Below are 20,480 nucleotides of genomic sequence, written 5' to 3'. Positions count from 1 at the left end.
ACGTTTTTGAGAAATATTTGATATGCGATTTGATCTTACTAAGGCTGCTCAAGTTCTCAAGAGTAATAATTTTAGAAAGCTGATATGCCCTGGCTTAACCTCTTCCTCTCTCATTATATCTTGCTAGTAAAATGTGATTTTAAAGGTTGTTTTATTGGAGCTAGTGTCCCATTTATGTAGTTTTCTTTCTTCTTTAAAACCAAACCAGAAAAAAAAGATTTAAAGATTCTTATTTTTACTGCTAATGTAATATAATTCTAAATTTTGGTTTCTTCCCTCTTAGAGAATTTCTCTGCTCCCCCTGATGTCACTACAACTACCTCTTCTTCGTCATCATCTTCCTCAATACGCCCAGCAAATATTGATCTACCCCCATCGGGGATAGTTAAAGGCATGCACAAAGGATCCAACAGGTCCAGCCTCATGGATACGGCTGATGGTAGGCATTTCTGTTTGATAGCTAAATAGGGCATATTAGTTAAACAGAAAAAATTCGAATTATAAATAGCAGTGCCTGATGTCCAGCAGTGGCAGAACTATACTGCGATTGACCTACTCACACAGATCATCTTGAGCTCCCTCTTTTCAACATCTGCACTGTAGCAGCACTAACACTTGTTCACACTTAGTCTATACTTTCAGAAAGATACTCTGAACAAAAAGTATGGAAAAAGAAAAGAATGCTATGAGAGAAAAGGAATGTTAGATGAAATATTTAAACAGTATTAATAATAGCATATTTTTTCTCTGTTGTCATAAAAATGATAATGTACGTATTTGTACCTATTTGGCCCAGTTGAAATAGAATGGACTGTGGACAAAGGCCAAACATCATTAGAAATAAAAGCTCCTAAGAGAATTGAGAAACTGAAATATCCCTAAAATCAATTAATTTTAACTTACCATTTTTTCCCTTATAGGTGTTCCTGTCAGTAGCAGAGTATCCACAAAAATCCAGCAGCTTCTCAACACTCTGAAACGACCCAAAAGGCCTCCCTTAAAAGAATTTTTTGTGGATGACTCTGAAGAAATTGTGGAAGGTAGTGGTAATATTAACAAACACGTATATTCCTTAGAAATTTCATAAGCAGTTACTACATGTTAGGTGTTATAGGATTTAAGGATGAACAAGGCATCGTTTTTGGTTGAAAGAGTTCATAGCTTTCTGCTCTTTATATTTTAAATCTCAGATGAAAAGTAAAGAGGGAGGGGAGAGAAAAACAAAGAGATAACTATGGAACACAGAAATATGCTCTTTGAAATTAGGAACAAACACATAATTTTTAAAATTGTTTATATTTGGCATTATCCTAGAACAGGAGTGTCAAATTCGATCTCAAAAGTTTGCCCATTCTTTTTTTTTTTTTTTGGCCGTGTTGGGTCTTAGTTGCTGCACGTGGGCTTTCTCTAGCTGCGGCAAGCGGGGACTACTCTTCGTTGCAGTGCACAGGCTTCTCATTGTGGTGGCATCTCTTGTTGTGGAGTATGGGCTCTAGGTGCGCAAGCTTCAGTAGTTGCAGCATGTGCGCTCAGTAGTTGTGGCTCACGGCCTTAGTTGCTCCAAGGCATGTGGGATCTTCCCAGACCAGGGATTGAACCCGTGTCCCCTGCATTGGCAGGCAGATTCTTAACTACTGTGCCACCAGGGAAGTCCTGCCCATTCTTTTCTGATATAACCCAGTCGTTTTGTTAAATCAACCAGTCAACACATATATGTATCTGCTTTAACATGGTAGATCGTGAAATAGGTTCACGAAAATACAGTCACTTCCTTCTTCCTTCATGTTGTTGTTTACAATTTAGTCAAAACACATACTATAGGTGAAAGCTGAGTTTAGTCAATAAGTATGTATCAACTGGTACAGGCAGTTTGGAGAAGGGAAGAATTCCGTTTCATCTGTGTAGTTAGGGAAGGCTCCCTAGAGGAAGTGATAAGAGTGATTTATTCATTCAATAATTTAAAAAATATTTAGGGATAAAATAATATGATGTCTAGAATTTAACAGAAGGATTGGGAGGGGACTATATGGCGGCACAGATGGAATGAGGGTGGCCATTTGATAGTTCTACCTAACAAAAGCTTTCGTCCAAAGAACTAAGCCTTGGTAGCTTTGCAGTCCATTTTTACGTCCTGAGGCTAAGAGTAGGCTTTGATCACATCAGACCTTAATGGAACTAGGCATGTTGGTAGACCAAATCCAGTCTTAGCCCACTTTGTACAGCAGGAAGCAACAAGCAACCTGACGTATGAGGTTAAGATGAATTTCTGTTTCTTTAGGAGTCACTAAACTCATTGAACTATGGTCATCTTTCTTGATGGACTGATATTTTCAAGGTGTCTGTGCCAGTAATATCCCCTTCAGTCTTTTTAGTACTGTGTATTGACTAAGCAAGTGAAGGTCAAGGTTTAATAGAGTCATACTTGAGCAATATTCATACTTGAGCTCAATTAGAATAGAGCTAACAGCTTTCCACTAATTTTAAATAGGCAACAATTTTTTATTTGAATGACAATTACCTTTGGAAAAGAAAAATACCTATATGTCTTTGGAAGTCTGGAAGAGTGTGCCCCAGGGTCTGCATTGAGGCCTAATGGATGGCAATAATATACAGACTTTTATGACCAGAACTATGCCTACCATATATACAATCTGTCCATAAAAAGAAAACTATTTATTTAGAATCACCCATGTTTATTTTTATACTTAATCTGGTGGTTTAGGGTCTGAGAATACGCAAATGTTATTTACCTAGGGCAGTGAGTTGGGAAGTGAAACTGTTAGTTTTGTATCAGTAGAAAAATGAATGACATTTTAAGTAAGTTTCCCCAACCTGTCATTAAACTGAGCTGTAAAATAAAATTTATTTCATATTTCATTTACCCTTCTAATACTTGCTGCTCGTTCCATCTGTTCTCTCTTCTATAATGCTTCTCTCATCTCCTACTCACCTGGCTAATCCCTACCCTTCCACTCCCTTTAAGACTCAGCTCAGGCATTACCTCCTCCAGGTGGGAGACCCCATCCCCTAAGCTGGGTGGCATGGCCCTCTTCTGCCTTCTCTGTACCTGTCTCTGTCATGCACTGGTCATGTTTACTTAGCTCTGTGTATGAGTGTGTCCCCACTGTACTCTGGATACTCCTAGAGGGCATGGGCCCTGTATTCCTTGTACCCGGTATTATTAGAAGTAATAAATGTTTGTTCAAAGAATGATATGTGCAGCATTTATCTTCTCAATGTTTATCACATCTTGTACACATAATTGGCACTCAGTGAATACTTGGCCTTTTGTTCTATATGTAAATTACCTTTCCTGCTATGAAAATACAGGATTTTTTTTTTTTTTTTTTTTTTTTTTTATGGCTGCATTGGGTCTTTGTTTCTGTGCAAGGGTTTTCTCTTGTTGCGGCAAGTGGGGGCCACTCTTCATCACGGTGCGCGGGCCTCTCACTATCGTGGCCTCTCTTGTTGTGGAGCACAGGCTCCAGACGCGCAGGCTCAGTAATTGTGGCTCACGGGCCCAGTTGCTCCGCGGCATGTGGGATTTTCCCAGACCAGGGCTCAAACCCGTGTCCCCTGCATTGGCAGGCATATTCTCAACCACTGCACCACCAGGGAAGCCCTTTTTTTTGCTTTTTAATGTTTGAATAATACTTGTTTATTGTAGAAAAATTAATAGGACTTAAGTTTTGTCTATATGAAAGAATATGAAATATTAGTCACCTCCAGTTTCTGGAATTGCCCATGTTAATGATCTAGTGCTTTTCTTTCTTGTCCCCCAAGTTCAGTTCAATTTAATTAACATTGATTGAACAACCATTATGTATTAGGCACTATAGGCAATAAGAGGAATATGAACCATGTCTTCTCTCAAAAAGCTCTCAGTCAAGGGACTTCCCTGGTCGTCCAGTGGTTAAGACTCCACGCTTCCAATGCAGGGGGGCCTGGGTTCAATCCCTGGTTAGGGAACTAGATCCCACATGTCGCAACTAAGGGTTCGCACACCGCACCTAAAGATCCCACGTGCCGCAACGAAGATCCTGTGTGCCACAACTAACACCCAGAGCAGCCAAATAAATAAATATTTTTTAAAAAAAGAGCTCTCAGTCAAAGGGGGAGAAAAAATTATAGAGTAGTAGAAGCTCTTGAGCATCCTCAGTGCTTTAATAAGGGTGCACTAGCACACAGTGTGGAAGCACTAAGGAAGGAATGGCCCCGGGTGGCTTTCCAGGGAAGGTACCATTAGAGCTGCATCCTGAGAAGGATGAATGCAAGTTCACCAGGAGGCAAAGGGATTGGCCATATGAGATGTGCACAGAGGTATAGAGACATGGAAGGAACATTGTCATTCATGCCCATTGTCTGCCTGAGTCCAATATGACCCTGTTCTATCCCCATTTTATAGATGAGGAAAACTGAGGCTGGGGTAACTCATTTTGCCTCAGGTCACACTAGTAAAAAGCGAATGTAAGCTTGGGTTTTCTGATTCATAGTTCAATGCTTTATCATTAAACATAACCTGGTGAGGTGGAACCTGGCTTTCTAACATTGGACACAAACTAAAGGTGTAAAAACAAGCTTACTAAAAATTGTAAAATTGCTAAACAGAAATGTATGCTTTGTGTTTTTTTGAACGTTCAGGGATTTGCTTTGTCAGGGTCAGGATTTGTTGCATAAAATATATTAAATATGATTTTACGATTCTGTGGGGGAAATGAATTAAGGCCCAGTTTGTGGATTACTATTTCTAACGATGTCCTTTATTTTCTCAGAGTGAGTTTAAGCCAGACAAAGATAAAGGGAAAGGGGAAATATATTTGAGATTAGAGACCTAAGTTGTGTTAGTTGGTATTTGTACTTACTTCAGATCTTATTTTCATAACCTGTTGGGGTTGTTTTGGTACAGTACCTCAGCCAGACCCCAACCAACCCAAGCCTGAGGGACGGCAGATGACCCCTGTGAAGGGAGAGCCATTAGGAGTCATCTGTAACTGGCCTCCTGCTCTTGAGTCGGCCCTGCAGCGCTGGGGCACCACTCAGGCAAAATGCCCCTGTCTGACTGCACTGGACGTGACAGGGAAACCAATTTACACTCTGACTTACGGTGAGTTTCAGGAGTCCAGTTCCTTCCTTTTCTCCTAATAGTTCTTCAGATTATCATGGGTAATGTTATCTTGCTATTTAGCAGTTACTGGTCATTGTGTTTCAATAGATCTTTTAAATTATTTTAATAGGATCCTAAGTTCTAAGTACAGCTGTTGCCAAATATTTTCTTTTGCTAAAGGGACTGTTGCAAGCCAGCTGATATTTAAAAGAAGAAAGAGACTTTTTAGATCCACTGATGCTTAAACATTAGGAGAGGATTTTAGAAAGACACTTGGGCAGGATTAATGGCGTATGGTAAAAATCAGGTGGTTTTATCTAAAAATTGAAATTGGTTACTTTTTAGATCTTTGTCATTTACTTCATCCTGCCTGTTGCGTGTAATAGGCACAAAATTCTATAATGAGCAAAGAATCAGTACTTTTCCATCTAGTTTTGTTTTATAAATTTTTAAAATAACTTTATTTTTATTATTTCTTTTTTTAAATAACAAGAAGAATGGATTCAACTTGGGCTGTGAGATTTTGTACTAGTTTATTCAGGCAGATTCCTTTTTACCTTCACAAGTGGTATACGTTGTCCATAGATCTCCATATAGAATATTTTAGAGAAATAGTTTTTATTTAAAGAATTGTGCAGATTGACATGAGTTTCCATCTTCAATGCCCCTCTGAATGAGTTGTGTGTAAAACTAACATATCTTTGCAAAATAAAATGATTTCACTTTCTTCATAATCTAAAATAAGAATTTCTAAGGGTGGTCGGGGAAAGGAGCAGGAAGAGGGGAACAATAGGCTTTTCCCCCTAAAATTGTTTTTAGCATTCATTTCAGAAGCTGTACATTAATCTCATCCATGTACCCTTTAAGAAAGCAGTCAGCTAGCCAAATCTTTACATGCTTATTTAACATCTTTGACTATATCCACGTTTCACATAGTTAATTTCCATTTTATTGTCTGTTTTCACTGAAATACAGTGGTATGGAATGCTCAGTCATTTGAGTCATACTTTTGCTTTGCACTTACTTCAGGTATCCAGTGTCATATGTGTAATTGTTTCTTCAGAAAAAGCTTAGAAAGAAGCTGTCTTCTGATTTTCAGTCCTGTGATAAAAACTTGTTTCCTTCCCTTTAAATCTGATCAGCTCACATCAAATTATTTCTAAAGATATTCATATTACTTCAGAGAAGAATTTGAAATATTATCTAAATCAGAGTGAGCTTTTGGTGTGTTTCATTTTTGCTTGAAGGCAGCACTGGCTTTCGTAAACTAGAGTGACTGTAAAGCAGTTTTTGTGGTGGAGGGCCTCTCTGTGTGTTGAGGGTGATGCTTGTCTAATGTATCATTTGCTAGTGGCCGTTATCTCATTCGGTGTGCTGATGAACTGAATGCCCTCTTGCTGAAGTAGGCCTGTGTTTTTCTATATGACTGTTTTCTTTTTCCAGGAAAGTTGTGGAGCAGAAGTTTAAAGTTGGCCTACACACTGCTTAATAAACTGGGGACCAAAAATGAACCTGTATTAAAACCTGGAGACAGGGTAATTGGTTTTTTTGTTTGGTTGGTTGGCTTTTGGGGGTTTGTTTGTTTGTTTGTTTTAGGGAGGTGATGTTTACTGTTTTCTAGCATGCACATTCTGGATTTTTAATGTACAACAGCACAATTTATATAACTCTTACTCTTAGAAAATGAAAATGGTTTGGTTCCAACCCAGGTTATAATTCTTGCATTTATAGTTTGAAGGATATTCACATGTCTCTTTACTAATGAAAATAAAGAGAAACCTAAGTCTTTCTGTAAATAAATATTTCAATATTTAGACAACAAAAATAGCAATCAAGTTTACTCTTGGATTTTTTTCTTTGAAAAATGCCCCATAAAACTTTCAAAACAATATTCTGGGGTTTTGTGTGGACAGGGAGGGAGACTTATGTTACTTCTAAGAAGAAACAAATTGACATCATTAATTTCTTTTTAAATTAGAGGTGACATTAAAATTTTTTTCAATATTCAAAGGTTTTATTCACTTTATAAATAAAATTACTTCTAATCATCAAACATTACTTTTCATTTGGACTTGTAGAATGAAACACCAGCTACATACACAACAGAATTCATTTTAGTAGGCTCATGATAACAAAATTTCCTAAACTAGCCTTCTAAAGATTTTAATACTTCTGCATTTTGGCAAAGGGCATCTAAAGTATGGCTTTTACTTTTATGTATGACTTGTGAGTGTATCATAATCTTCACTGAACCCTAAGAAGGTAATTTCGTGTCTTCCTAACAACATGGACACTTGTGTGCAGAAAGGAAATGGGTTGTTTAAATGTCTTGTGGATTTAGTATTTTTTTGAGAACTCTAGAAGGTTCAGAACTGAACTTATCTTGGGAGTGAGTTAAGAGATTTGTAAGTGAGAGAAAGAAAGGGAAAAACAAAAGTCCAGTGACATAATTAAGTTTCAAATATTAATCTGTGAATATCCAAGCCAAGTAACAAACTCCACAACAATTGTGACTTCTGTGTTTTTGCATTCCTTGAGGAAATTAGGATGGGTCAGTTACCTCTGATGCATTACAGGTGAGATCACAGGTTTGAACATATTATGGAGGTTTCACTGTTTATCTTTTGTAAATGAATTAACTTTATATTCATAATGGTTTCTGCCAGTATTGCTTATACCTATTACCAAATGCCTTCTTGCTAGTATACTTGCATTGTTGGTTAAGTGAGTAAGGATTAATGCAATGAATTTGTTAAAAAGTAAGAAACCTTAGGTTTGCCCTAAAGTGGTAATTGAGTCCATCAATTCTTGTAGGTTCTCTCTGAGAGATATAAGGCTTATTCTTTAATATGTTAGTCTATCTAGAGAGATCCATCACATTAATTTTATTGCTTTAGCCCTGCACTAAAGTAAATTGCCTTAGGTTTTCTAAGTAATTAACTTACTACTAAAGGTGAGTTGTTTACTGCTAAATCACCAATAGAATTAAATGAAAAATTCTTATGGTGATGATGATGAATTGCATTATAGTCCCCGAATTGTGCCTAGTATAATCATGGGAATAACAGAGATCTTTTTAGATCTGTGCATCCTTCTCAATAACTTAATTTTCTTTAGGCCATTAAATAGTCTGATGTATTGTGTTCATGATAAATGTCATATATAAATCTATCACTTAGTGGCATTGAAAGCGTTAGTCTCCTCTTATTCCTCTGTATTGAATGTCATTATGTACTACAGGTAGCCCTGGTTTACCCCAACAATGATCCAGTCATGTTTATGGTGGCTTTTTATGGATGTCTCCTGGCCGAAGTGATTCCAGTGCCTATAGAGGTACCTCTTACCAGAAAGGTAACATTGCTAAATTTAAGAGAAGTGTAGCCTGATGCGACATGGCAGGCATTGGGTTCTTGGATCAATTGACTCAGTTACAACATTCAAAAATAGTCTGACCATTTTCTTAAGTACTTAGCTTCACTTTCTAAAAACATGAAAGCTGTACAAAATTTATTTATGAATATTTATAAGTTTCATGAAAATAACCTGTTTTCAACCAAGATAAAATTTTTCTAGTATTATATATCACTTAAAAGTTATGGGGACATACTTGACTTTTCAGCGATTACCATTTATAAAGCATACCACTCGGGAATTTCCTGGCGGTCCAGTGGTTAAGACTCGGGCTTTCAGTGCCGTGGACGTGGGTTCAATCCCTGGTCGAGGAACCCACAAGCCACGTGGTACAGCCAACAACAACAAAAAAAGTACCACTCTCGGGACTTCCCTGGTGGTGCACTGGTTAAGATTTCGCCTTCCAGTGCAGGGGGTGTGGGTTTGATCCCTGGTCGGGGAGCTAAGATCCCACATGCCTCGGGGCCAAAAAAACAAAACATAAAACAGAAGCGATATTGTAACAAATTCAATAAAGACTTTAAAAATGATCCACATCAAAAAAAAAAGTACCACTCTTGCTTCAGAGACTACAGATAATCCACATTTGCAATAGGTGAAACCTTTCTGTGAAGGGATTTCCCTTCACATAACATCTGGGGCCTCCATTAAGTCGAAGGGCGATGCAGTGATGTTGTGTTACTACTCGGGGGTATAGAATTTACTTTGACCACACATCTGTCCTACTAAAATAAGCACATGTGGCAGATGTCAAAGTTTAACTGAATGATTTCTCCATGAGCTGTTTGACCCTAATTTTCTCGTGCAGTTTATTATTGGGAGCTGATGGTGAAGACAAATATGGTGGAGACTATGGATTTATAAGAAAAAAATTATTTTCTGAAAGGAATAAAAAAATTGGTAGCATGCCTGAAACTCTGGTTGATGGGTGTAGTATCTTTAGATTGGTCAGGAAATCATAGGGTTGTTCTTAAATTATTAAGTTGGCAGTGTTTATGTGGTTTCATAATGATACTTTTAAGATGAAATTTTAATGGAAATGCTTTAGGCTATCTCTTTTGGTTTTTTCCTCGGCTATTGCTGTAAGGCTTAAATCTACCTCCTTTAAAATAGAATAATAAGGAGTATATGGGCTTGGATATAACCGTCCATTCACTTTCATTGTAAATTTGGACATTTGGTGTCCATTTACATTATTTATTTTGTTCTGACCTGAATTGCTTTGCTTTTGGATTTGGGGGTATGGCTAGGTCAAGACAGCTTAACTATGTTCACTTTTATTTCATTTCCTGAGATTAATCTAAAAGAGGAGTGTTGCTGACCATTAACTAAAAAGGTCACATTTGGCTGGTGGAATTCATCGTTAGCAATGTCAGATTAATAAAATGTGATTTGCACTCAGGAAATCATTGTGTTGTAGAAATTATTTGGAAGAACATATTGTCACTGGATTTTGACAATTGCCAGATATCAGGGGGTTCCATGAATGTGTCACACAAGTGCCAGAGTGTTACTAAGTGTCAGGTTTTGGGCTTGAGTATGCTCACGTTCACTCCCCTACCTTGCTCATTATCTTTTCTCCACAGGATGCTGGAGGGCAGCAGATTGGCTTCTTGCTGGGAAGCTGTGGTATTGCCTTAGCTCTTACCAGTGAAGTTTGTCTAAAGGGATTGCCAAAAACCCAGAATGGAGAAATTGTACAGTTTAAAGGTTAGTAATATTTGTACCTGAATTATCAGTTAAAAATTAAAGCTGAGTGCTTTAATTAGTGTTTTAATTTAATAATAGCTAAGTACTTAACATATATTTTCTTATTTAATTCTCACAATCTTATGAAGTAGGTACCATTATTATCCCCGTTTTACAGGTGAGGAAACTGAGACACAAAGAGGTTAAGTAAGTTGCCCAAAGTCACAGCTAATATATGGCAGAGCAGCGATTTGAACCCAAATCTGTCTGATTCCACAGCCCACACCCTTAACCTTTATGCTGATGGTTGGAAAAGCTACCACTCTGTTCACTAAAGCTAAATGCTACATGTAGAGACAGAGGATAGACCACTAACCTCAGTGGACTTCCACTGCCAAATGGACCTCCCAGTTGTTGAGGTAATGTCAAGGCCTGGAATTAGCATGTGGAACGATTGTACTTTTGAAAGAAGGTATAATTGTCTGGTGATTTATCACTAAACACTAATAAAGATATTTTACTGATTATAAAATGACCTTGATTTGGTCTCTTGATATTTAAAATGACCAATTCATTGTGAACTCCTTTCCTGATGGCTTAGGCAATTCAATCTTTATTTCGGGTTTGATTTAGGTTGGCCCCGGCTCAAATGGGTTGTAACAGATTCCAAGTACCTTTCAAAGCCACCTAAAGACTGGCAACCCCACATCTCACCTGCTGGTACAGAACCAGCATACATTGAGGTAAGTCCTGAGACTAGGATGTACATTCTGGCTTTTCCTTTGGCTTCAATTGCTGTCCCACAAAATTTAAAACTAACTTTTGTAGTTTTAATGTTAGTAGATCCTCCTGGTTTGTTAGATTTCCATCTTTTGGCTTGTAAAATGCCTTATAGTGGCCCTTCTTTTCTAATTATTTTGAACATAAATAGATATTCAAGAGAAAGACAACAAAGAAATTGATCCTTGTCATATAAGAAAGTTACAAAAGACTTAGAGAAGTTCAGAGGTTAAGAAATGCTTTACTGGCAGAGATATTTTTCTGCTGCTTTGGGGATGGGAGTGGTGGGGGGTGATGGGAAGCAAGAGACTGGAGAAATGAGGAGGACAAATAGCTGTGCTTGAAAAGAACAAATTAAACAGATAAAGAGCAAGAAGAAACAGATGGCTAGAGGGTTTGGTATTGAAGGTTAGTGTAGGAACTTGATTGATTGATAACATAATTCAGTTAAGGGATTAAGTCCTACTGCATACCAGGCACCAGGCCAAGTGCTTTATTTTTTTTTATTTTTATTTTTTTTTAATTTATTTATTTTTGGCTGGTTGGGTCTTTGTTGCTGCGCGCGGGCTTTCTCTAGTTGCAGCGAGCGGGGGCTACTCTTTGTTGCAGTGCACGTGCTTCTCATTGCGGTGGCTTCTCTTGTTGCGGAGCATGGGCTCTAGGCACGCAGGCTTCAGTAGTTGCAGCACACGGGTTCAGTAGTTGTGGCTCACAGGGCTTAGTTGCTCCACGGCATGTGGAATCTTCCCAGACCAGGGCTCCAACCCGTATCCCCTGCATTGGCAGGCGGATTCTCAACCACTGCACCACCAGGGAAGCCCAGGCCAAGTGCTTTATATGCATTATCTCAGTCAGTCCTCACAAGTACCCTGTGAGGTGGGGGGCTGTAATTAAACCTGCTTAGTAACTGAGGAGACTAAGACTTTAACTTGAGTAACGAACCAAAGGTTTGTCTAAAACCTTTGACTCAAAGTTGACAGAGCTGGGACTCCAACTCATATCTGTTTCACTCTAAAAGCTATGCCCTTGGTACTCTGCATCTTGCTTGAGACATATTAGTAAATGCTCACCAACCGTTTGCTAAATTAATGAATAAACATCCATAAATTTAAAAAAAAGTTTGGGGAAAAAAATCCACCCAACTTGAGCCCTGTAGTGATAACTTTGGCTATAAAAGGGAAGAGAGTGGGCAGTAGCTTTGAGGTAACGTGGTGATGTTGGATAGAAGGAGGATTGCTTTTAAAGTTGGAAGGGATCTGGGTACATTTAAATGACAAGTAAACAGGTGAATAAAATACCAAATTTAGCTCTCAATCCATATCATCTCCCAGTGATGACATGGTTCACCCCTTCATCCCCCTTAAAACTGCTCACTGGCTTCCCTGACTACTCAGCTCACCACTCCTTTTCAGTCTTCTTTATTGGTTCTTCCTAAAAGGTGAAGTGCCCTTCATTATGTGGCCCCTGCTTAGCTCTCTGACCTCATGTAGAACTACTGTCCTCTACATTTCTAAGCTTCTGCTATTCTGAATTAACTTGCAGTTTTCACTTGGGACCCTCTTATTACCCACAGGACATTGCTAGTGAGTTTCAAGTATCCTGTGAGTAATAAGGAGCTTTTAAAGGGTTGTCAGCAGAAGAGTGATAATAATAAATATGTTGTTAAAAGATTTATCTGTTTGGTGGGGTTAAGAAGGAAAACAGGGAGCTTTTATAGTTATCCAGGTGAGCCCAAGTTCATGGTGATGGGGATGGAGAAAAGTGGTTGGATGGAATTGAGATACAGTAAGAAATAGAAGAGGCAGGACTTAGTGACTAACTCTGGAGAGGGCGGAGGCAAGAAAGACACTTGGGTTTCTGACTTGGGCAACTGGATAGATGATGGATGGCATCCTTCGCTAAGATAGGAAGTACAGCAAGAAAAGTTTTCATGGGCGAAAGGTAGAGGGGTGGGGTTGGCTGCGTTTCACAGGACTACGGGTCATTCGAGGGGAAGGGTTGACCCACTGAGTCTGGATCTCTGGAGAGAGGTCTGGGCTGAAAGTAGAGAATTGGGAGTCATCAGGAATGTGGTACCCTGATGAATTAAAGTGAAAAGAGAAGAGGAAGGACAGAACGTTCAGGGAATGCCAACATTCAAGGGATGGGCAGAGAAAGTGGAGGGAAAGGAAAGAGAGAGAGAATATTGAATAGGAAAGAGGAGTATCACAAAAGCCAAGGAAGGAGAAAGTGTCAAGAAAGGAGGTGTCAGATATTGCAGAAAGGTCTGATAAAGTACCGTATGCAATATGTGCTTTTGATTTAACAATAAAAACGTGACTGATCTTGGTAAAAAGCAACTTGAATGGAGCATCGAGGTAAAAGCGAAATTATAGTTGATTGATTTGGAGGAGTGAATAGGCCATTTCCCAGTCTCCCCTCCCAGCCGGGAGCTGCTGATAGACAGGGACCACAGCTTCCACACCTTTAGCTCTTGCTCTTGCCGTGTATTTGATACTGTGCTTCTTTTAACCCAGCTGAAGTCACATGTTTGTTTTAGCTTCTTTAGCAGCCACTTCACACTGACAACTAATTAAACTTTTAAGAATTTTTCACACATACTTTTGTTGAGCTTTGACATTACCCAGTCCTATCTTTGTGTGATTAGAGTTTGGGGCCCAAGTGCATAGCCTCAGATATTTATATGAAATGTTAAATTCAGCCCATTGTCATGGCTTTTCAGGGTTTCGTTTTTGGATTCTAGTTTTGTCATTTGAAATAACCCATTTTGTTGTTTCTTGTGTTTTTGTTTTTGTGGTTTTTTTTCTAGTATAAAACAAGCAAAGAAGGGAGTGTCATGGGAGTTACAGTGTCCCGCCTTGCAATGCTGTCTCACTGCCAAGCTCTGTCCCAGGCCTGCAATTATTCTGAAGGTCAGACTTCACCCCGTGACTGCCTGCACTGTGAGCTCAGATCTGTGTGACTACGAGCAGCGTGCTCGGTGACCGGACTCCAGTTAATGACCACATTCAGAGGGAAATGCTCTAAGACACATTCTTGGCTTGCTTTCTTCTTTTTCACAAATATGCTGTAATTTAAAGGAACTAAAATTCTGGGCAAACCAAATATGTAAAGCATGATTTCTAGAGTGCAGAAATAGAAAACTAATTAAAACCATGTGCTTATTAGCTGCGGAATGTCAGGTACCTCCATCTCCCCATGCGTTAGAGCTGCCACCAGCTGTATGGAGTTAGAGTCAAAGAAATTCTGCTACCAAAAAACACAAATTAAAACACAAAAATGTATTCTGGGTTGTTGGACTTTAGATGTGTTGATATATATTGTGTAATGACTATTTCCCTTAGAATGTTCTTCACAATATTAATTTTTTTAGTGTTTTATTTTCCTTTCATAGAATGAAACAAGTTAATACATGCTCATTATAGCAGCATTATAGAGCTGCATTCTTGTCTGGTTAAAAATATATATGTGCGTGTGTGTAATGAAATCAATCAAAATGCCAACAAATGCAGTTGATTATTATATAATACATTCATATAATGGGTTATACGCTGAGGTATTAAAACTCATGTTCTTGAATATTAAAGATTGTTTCAGTATATCATTAAGTGGAAACAAATTAGATACAGGGCAGTATGTGCCAATTTTGCTAGTCAAGTATCTATCTCTATGTAAGCATTATAATTATATAAGCTTAGAATTATATGTGCATGTATGTAGATATAATATATAGATATATACATACACCAACATTTTTTGTTTTCTCTAGGAAGTATAATTTTTTACATACGCTTGTGAAACTTCCAAAGTTTCTAAAACAAACATGTGTTCCTTATATAATTAGGAGAAAATTATCTCGAAGACAGTGCCAAAGTCAAGGAATTCCAAACTCATTGTTTCTTCTGTGACCACGTCACCCTGTGATCAGTCCCCCAGCCAATTTGAGGGGACCCTCAAGTAATTAGAAGACCCTGAGAACTTTTAGTCGTTTCTTTAAAAGTACCAAATCAGTTGTTTAATAGAGGCAAGTGACGTAGTTTTGCTACTTAACACTAAAGATGATTTCCTTGTGTTTTTTCCTATTTTTTTCTCTTTTAGGGGAAACAGTAGTAAATGTTTTAGACTTTAAGAAGGATGCTGGGCTATGGCATGGCATGTTTGCGGTAAGCTACACAGAATCAAGGCCTTTAGTGTAAATTGTACTTGTGATTCGGGTCACTGTGTGCTGTGTAACCACAGCATCACTCAGGGCTTGTTTGAAATTTAAGCCCCTAAAAGATCAGTAGTATTTTCCAGGGGAATTTGATTTTGTGATACGAATGGTAATTTTTTTAAAGGAGAATGTAATTCTGTTTTTTCTTCATTGTGTGGTTGGGCACACCTTTCACATAATAGTATGTAGGAGAACTTAGGATCAAAAATCTTTTAAATATCTGCTATGATGACTCAAAGCTTAAAAAGTTCTACAAATGACTCTATGTTCATTTATAATTTTCAAAAAACTATGAGAGTCACCTCTTCTCTTTTCTGAAGGAAAGATTACTTAAATATATCTGGAACTTTGCAACTGTGTTTAATAATATCTAACCTTTCCATTGGACAAAATGTCTTGAATGAGTCCATGCTGCAATGAAAGAGTAGAATAACAAGGTAGATGAGACTGCTTTCCATAACAGAGGAACAGGTACCATCCTAAGGGAGTTAGAAAAAGGTGACTTCCTCCCAGCTGTGGCCTCAATTTTTATGGAAGAGGTGACAGTTGAGTTGGACTAAAAAATGGGTAAGATGTAGCCATATAGAGATATTTGGGGGGTGGAAGTAGAAGGGGGGACATTTCAAGTGGGAAAAGCTACATATGGAGTGTGCTGATTAGGAGGGGAGAGAGAAGAGATACAGTATCCTGCAGTTGAAAGGACCTTTGAGAGTATCTCGTCACACATTGCAGGAGTCAGAGAAAGAGTAGGAAATGAAGCATGGGGAAGAGGAGCGGTTTCCCTTTTCTCCCAGGACCCCTCAAATTATTTTTTTAAAAAACCTTATTCCTTGAGCATACATGCTTTCTAGCTCTTTTCTAAAGTCCTTCCCATTTTGTTTTTTTTATCAGCGGTTAAGAAACCCTTGTAAGGAGTTAGAGGGAATCTTCTCTCTCTGCTACACAGAGCAAGATAGGGGCACGTGTGAAGAAGTAGTTATACACACCATTCTTTCCCTGAAATCCAAAAGTTTGTCACCATAGCTAGAAACTTGGGGGAGGGAGGAAAAAGAGGTTTACAGTGGTATTTTGGTATCCTTGGGCCACTTGGGTGGTGAACAAAATGGCTAGTCTAAGTACCAAGACTTAACTACTCTGTCAGGCTGGGTCTCTTTGGGGACAGGGGGTCCTGGGTATGTTCGGTTTGGGTGGCAGGAGAGACACCAGATTGCATGACCCCCTCAGGTTCCTCAGCTTTATCTACCCAAACACCTAACAGGTCTGGGCAGGATCTCTGGTAAACGACAGGGAAACGTTGATTTCTTGCTGTGTAAGACCCAGCCCTTTGTGGTATGTGGCAAGCATAAACATGATGAAAGCACTTAGAGGGTTGGAGAGCAGTTTGGCAGTTATCTGTTCAGTGGTAAAAGCACACATCCTATGACTCAGCAGTACAAATTTTCTGTACCTACCCTAGAGAAACACTTACACACGTGCCAGGGAAATGAGTATAAATATGTTCCTTGAAACATTGTTTGTAATTGCAAAAAAAAATTGTCAATAATAGGGAAATGCCCAAATAAATTGTGGTACAGTCATACTATAGAATACTATGCATCAGGTCAAAAAAATTGTATAGATCTCTTATACTGATGTACATAGATTTAGCTCTGGAACAATTTAAGTGAAAAAAAAAGCAAGTTGTAGATATATGTATAGTGTGATGCCTTTTATGTTAAAAATACTTTTATGTTTCTCTGGGGATGAATATATATGTAAATACATGGGAAAAAGACTGGAAGGATCCATGGCAGAGTCATAACAATGATTATCTCTGAGGAAGAAAGAAGGGAACCAGGTTTGAGAATAGGTCGCAAAGGAGGCTTCAACCTTATAGTTAATATTTTCATTTTTTTTTCAAAGAGCATGTGTTTGAGTATTGTATGGTTAAAATTGTTAACAAAATATCAGTTCAGTTTTAAAATGCTAAGTATGTATTAGGTATTGATTACTTTTTATCTTTCTTTGCTTTTCAGAATGTAATGAATAAGATGCATACAATTAGTGTACCCTACTCTGTTATGAAGACTTGCCCTCTCTCTTGGGTCCAAAGAGTACATGCCCACAAAGGTAGTTACACACAGCATCTAAGCTTTGATTATGTGACTGTTTGCAATTTCAGGGATTTTCAAATTGCTCTTCCAGAGACGTAATTCTATGCCTTGGTGCCTTGACAGATTTTAGAGTTTGGTTATTAAAAAATTAGATATGTTGTCTAGTTCATCTCAGTTGATGTCCATTCTTAAGAATTGTGCCTGGGGCTTCCCTGGTGGCGCAGTGGTTGAGAATCTGCCTGCCAATGCAGGGGACACGGGTTCGAGCCCTGGTCTGGGAAGATCCCACATGCCGCGGAGCGACTAAGCCCGTGAGCCACAATTGCTGAGCCTGCGCGTCTGGAGCCTGTGCTCCGCAACGGGAGAGGCCACGATAGTGAGAGGCCTGCGCACCGCGATGAAGAGTGGCCCCCACTTGCTGCAACTAGAGAAAGCCCTCACACAGAAATGAAGACCCGACACAGCCATAAATAAATAAATACATAAATAAATAAAATTAAAAAAAAAAAAAAAAAGAATTGGAGGCCTCAAAGAGCCCTTCACCAAGTTTTAAAAAAAAAAAAAGAATTGTGCCTGAATCTGGGCCCTGAATTAGATGTATTGGGTGCTTTGGTGTTCGAAGCTTCCTCGGCTAGGGTACGAGGCCTGCCTGCAGGTTACAGTGAGCAAGGCAGTCGTGTGTCCAGTCAGTCGCCGCTGCCTCGGAGCACCTGGAACGATTTCTTTGAAACCTTTTTTTATTTTCTCTAAGTGAAAATCATGATTCCCAAAAAAAGTAAAAATGTTTGTATTATAATATATTAAAGCCTACCAAATGTGACGCGTGTGTGTTGACTTTGTCTCTCTCGCACTTACAGCCAAGGTCGCTTTAGTAAAATGCCGAGACTTGCACTGGGCTATGATGGCACATCGGGACCAGAGAGACGTGAGCCTGAGCTCCCTCCGCATGTTGATCGTGACTGACGGGGCGAATCCCTGTGAGTATTTCTAGAGTGTCAGTCTGGGAATATCCTTCCCTTTGGTAGTCTGAGGTTTTCATCCCCTTTCTGTAAGCATTTTTTTTTTAATATCTGTCTTGAGAGATAATTCACACACCATAAAACTTGCCCATTTAAAGTACCCTTCCATGGGGGGCTTCCCTGGTGGCGCAGTGGTTGAGAATCCGCCTGCCAAGGCAGGGGACACGGGTTCGAGCCCTGGTCCAGGAAGATCCCACATGCCGCGGAGCGACTAGGCCCGTGAGCCACGTTTGCTGAGCCTGCGCGTCTGGAGCCTGTGCTCCGCAACAAGAGAGGCCGCGATAGTGAGAGGCCCGCCCACCGCGATGAAGAGTGGTCCCCGCTCGCCTCAACTAGAGAAAGCCCTCGCACAGAAACAAAGACCCAGCACAGCCATAAATAAATAAAAATAAAAATTATTAAAGTACCCTTCCATGGGGGACTTCCCTGGCAGTCCAGTGGTTAAGAATTTGCCTTCCAATGCAGGGGGGTGTGGGTTCGATCCCTGGTCGGGGAGCTAAGATCCCACATGCCTCCTGGCCAAAAAACTAAAACATAAAACAACAGAAGCAATCTTGTAGCAAATTCAATAAAGACTTTAAAAACGGTCCACATCAAAAAAAAATCTTTTAAAAAATTAAAAAAAAATACAGTTCAGTGGTTTCAGTATATTCACAGAGTTAGTTGTACAACTATCACCATTGACCTGAATTTAGAACATCATCATCCCAAAAGAAACCCCATACCCATTAGCAGTCACTCCCCATTTCCCATCCTCTGTCCCCTAGCCCTAGGCAACTGCTAATCTACTCCCTGTCTCTATATGTTTATCTATTCTGGACATTTCACATAAATGTAGTCATGCTATATGTGGTCCTTTGTGACCGGCTCCTTTCACTTAGCATGTTTTCAAGGTCCCTCCATGTTGTAGCCTGTGTCTGTACTTTATTCCTTTATATTGCCATATAATATTCTATTGTATAGATATACTACATTTTATATAGTCATTCATCATTTGATGGACCTGTAAGCTTTTAAAACCACTCCACACTCACTCATTTAGGTCCTTTCTCTATCATGTAACTAAAAAGAGCTATGAGAAGGTAACTTGATATAGCCAAGTGTCTGGACTTTATGTAAATTCCCTGTCACCAAATCTAAGGAGTTTGTAAAAACTTTTAGAGACCTTACCGTGTTGCCTGCTTTTCCTGACAAGCACAAACATCTTGAGGCTCCACAGGGTAGAATCAGGTAAAGCGTTAGATACTACTGTGTTCTTTGTCATCAGTGGATTTTTGTCAGTAGTCACAATGATCATCTTGGTATAAAACGCAGACCTGGGACTGACCTTAATAAGAAACAAGTCAGAGAATACATGAACAGGATGGAACTAAGCCAGAGTATTAGTAATGCCCTGGCTAAACTGCAGTAGTTACTTCAGGAAGAGTTGCTTGCTTCCAAACTGGCTACCTGTTGCCTGCAGTGCATCTCTGCTATTGGTTGGGCAGTTTGGTAGGAGCAGCCTTATTTTAAGTTGTAACTTTCGATAGTGTCACTGACCTTTCATGGGCTAGATGAGCATTTGTTTGTCCTTGAAACCTATCAACCATTTCACAGGCACAGTAAAATATTTGCATGGAATTGATGATGTCCAAATGTGTCGGCTTTCTATTCTTTACCAGTTTCCTGCAATAATGAAAATCATGTTTTTGGCTTTCAAGTTGATCTGTTTCAACTCCTCAGGGTCTGTGTCATCCTGTGATGCCTTCCTGAGTCTGTTCCAAAGCCATGGTCTGAAAACTGAGGCCATCTGTCCGTGTGCTACTTCCGCCGAAGCCATGACTGTCGCAATCCGCAGGTATCGTTCAGAATGTTGGTGCTCTTGATGTATGTTACAACTTTGATCAAATGTGCAGAATTGACCAGGTGATGACAAGGGGTGTAATCTAATTTTCTGCTTCATAATCTTGAAAGTGAAAATGACTTTGTAAAGCAGTTTGAAGCATCTCATTTATTTTTCCCACTCTTGCCCTAAGTGTAACTGGTAAACTGAAATTTTACTTTAGTTATTATCATCTCGTATTTGTGAATTAGTTCTTTTTCTGTCTTGTTTTGCCCTTCAGAATCCTTAGTTAGCATCTTAGACTACAAGTAGACTGTTCTTGCAAAGTCTACTTTGCAAGAATTTATAT

The 20,480-nt window shown here is 39.1% G+C and overlaps 1 protein-coding gene across 4 annotated transcripts in view; it reads left to right on the top strand.

Annotated features, from left to right (window-relative positions):
• DIP2B (disco interacting protein 2 homolog B) overlaps positions 1-20,480 on the top strand; it is a 246,157-nt gene that overhangs the window by 181,578 nt on the left and 44,099 nt on the right. For 2 of the 4 annotated variants that reach the window (XM_057556293.1, XM_057556291.1), the window contains 12 exons: positions 284-439; positions 921-1,043; positions 4,907-5,104; positions 6,548-6,639; positions 8,345-8,455; positions 10,102-10,225; positions 10,838-10,947; positions 13,794-13,896; positions 15,083-15,147; positions 17,213-17,306; positions 18,148-18,267; positions 20,032-20,146. In XM_057556293.1, coding sequence (XP_057412276.1) covers positions 284-439; positions 921-1,043; positions 4,907-5,104; positions 6,548-6,639; positions 8,345-8,455; positions 10,102-10,225; positions 10,838-10,947; positions 13,794-13,896; positions 15,083-15,147; positions 17,213-17,306; positions 18,148-18,267; positions 20,032-20,146 — 1,411 coding nt within the window. The remainder of the gene's footprint in view (positions 1-283; positions 440-920; positions 1,044-4,906; positions 5,105-6,547; positions 6,640-8,344; positions 8,456-10,101; positions 10,226-10,837; positions 10,948-13,793; positions 13,897-15,082; positions 15,148-17,212; positions 17,307-18,147; positions 18,268-20,031; positions 20,147-20,480) is intronic. The other 2 variants (XM_007179351.2, XM_057556292.1) reach the window with 2 other exon arrangements.

The sequence above is a fragment of the Balaenoptera acutorostrata genome, chromosome 11, assembly GCF_949987535.1.
Source record: "Balaenoptera acutorostrata chromosome 11, mBalAcu1.1, whole genome shotgun sequence".
NCBI classification, from domain to species: domain Eukaryota; kingdom Metazoa; phylum Chordata; class Mammalia; order Artiodactyla; family Balaenopteridae; genus Balaenoptera; species Balaenoptera acutorostrata.
Note: the sequence above shows the minus strand (reverse complement) of the source record. Positions and strands in the feature narration are given on the sequence as shown.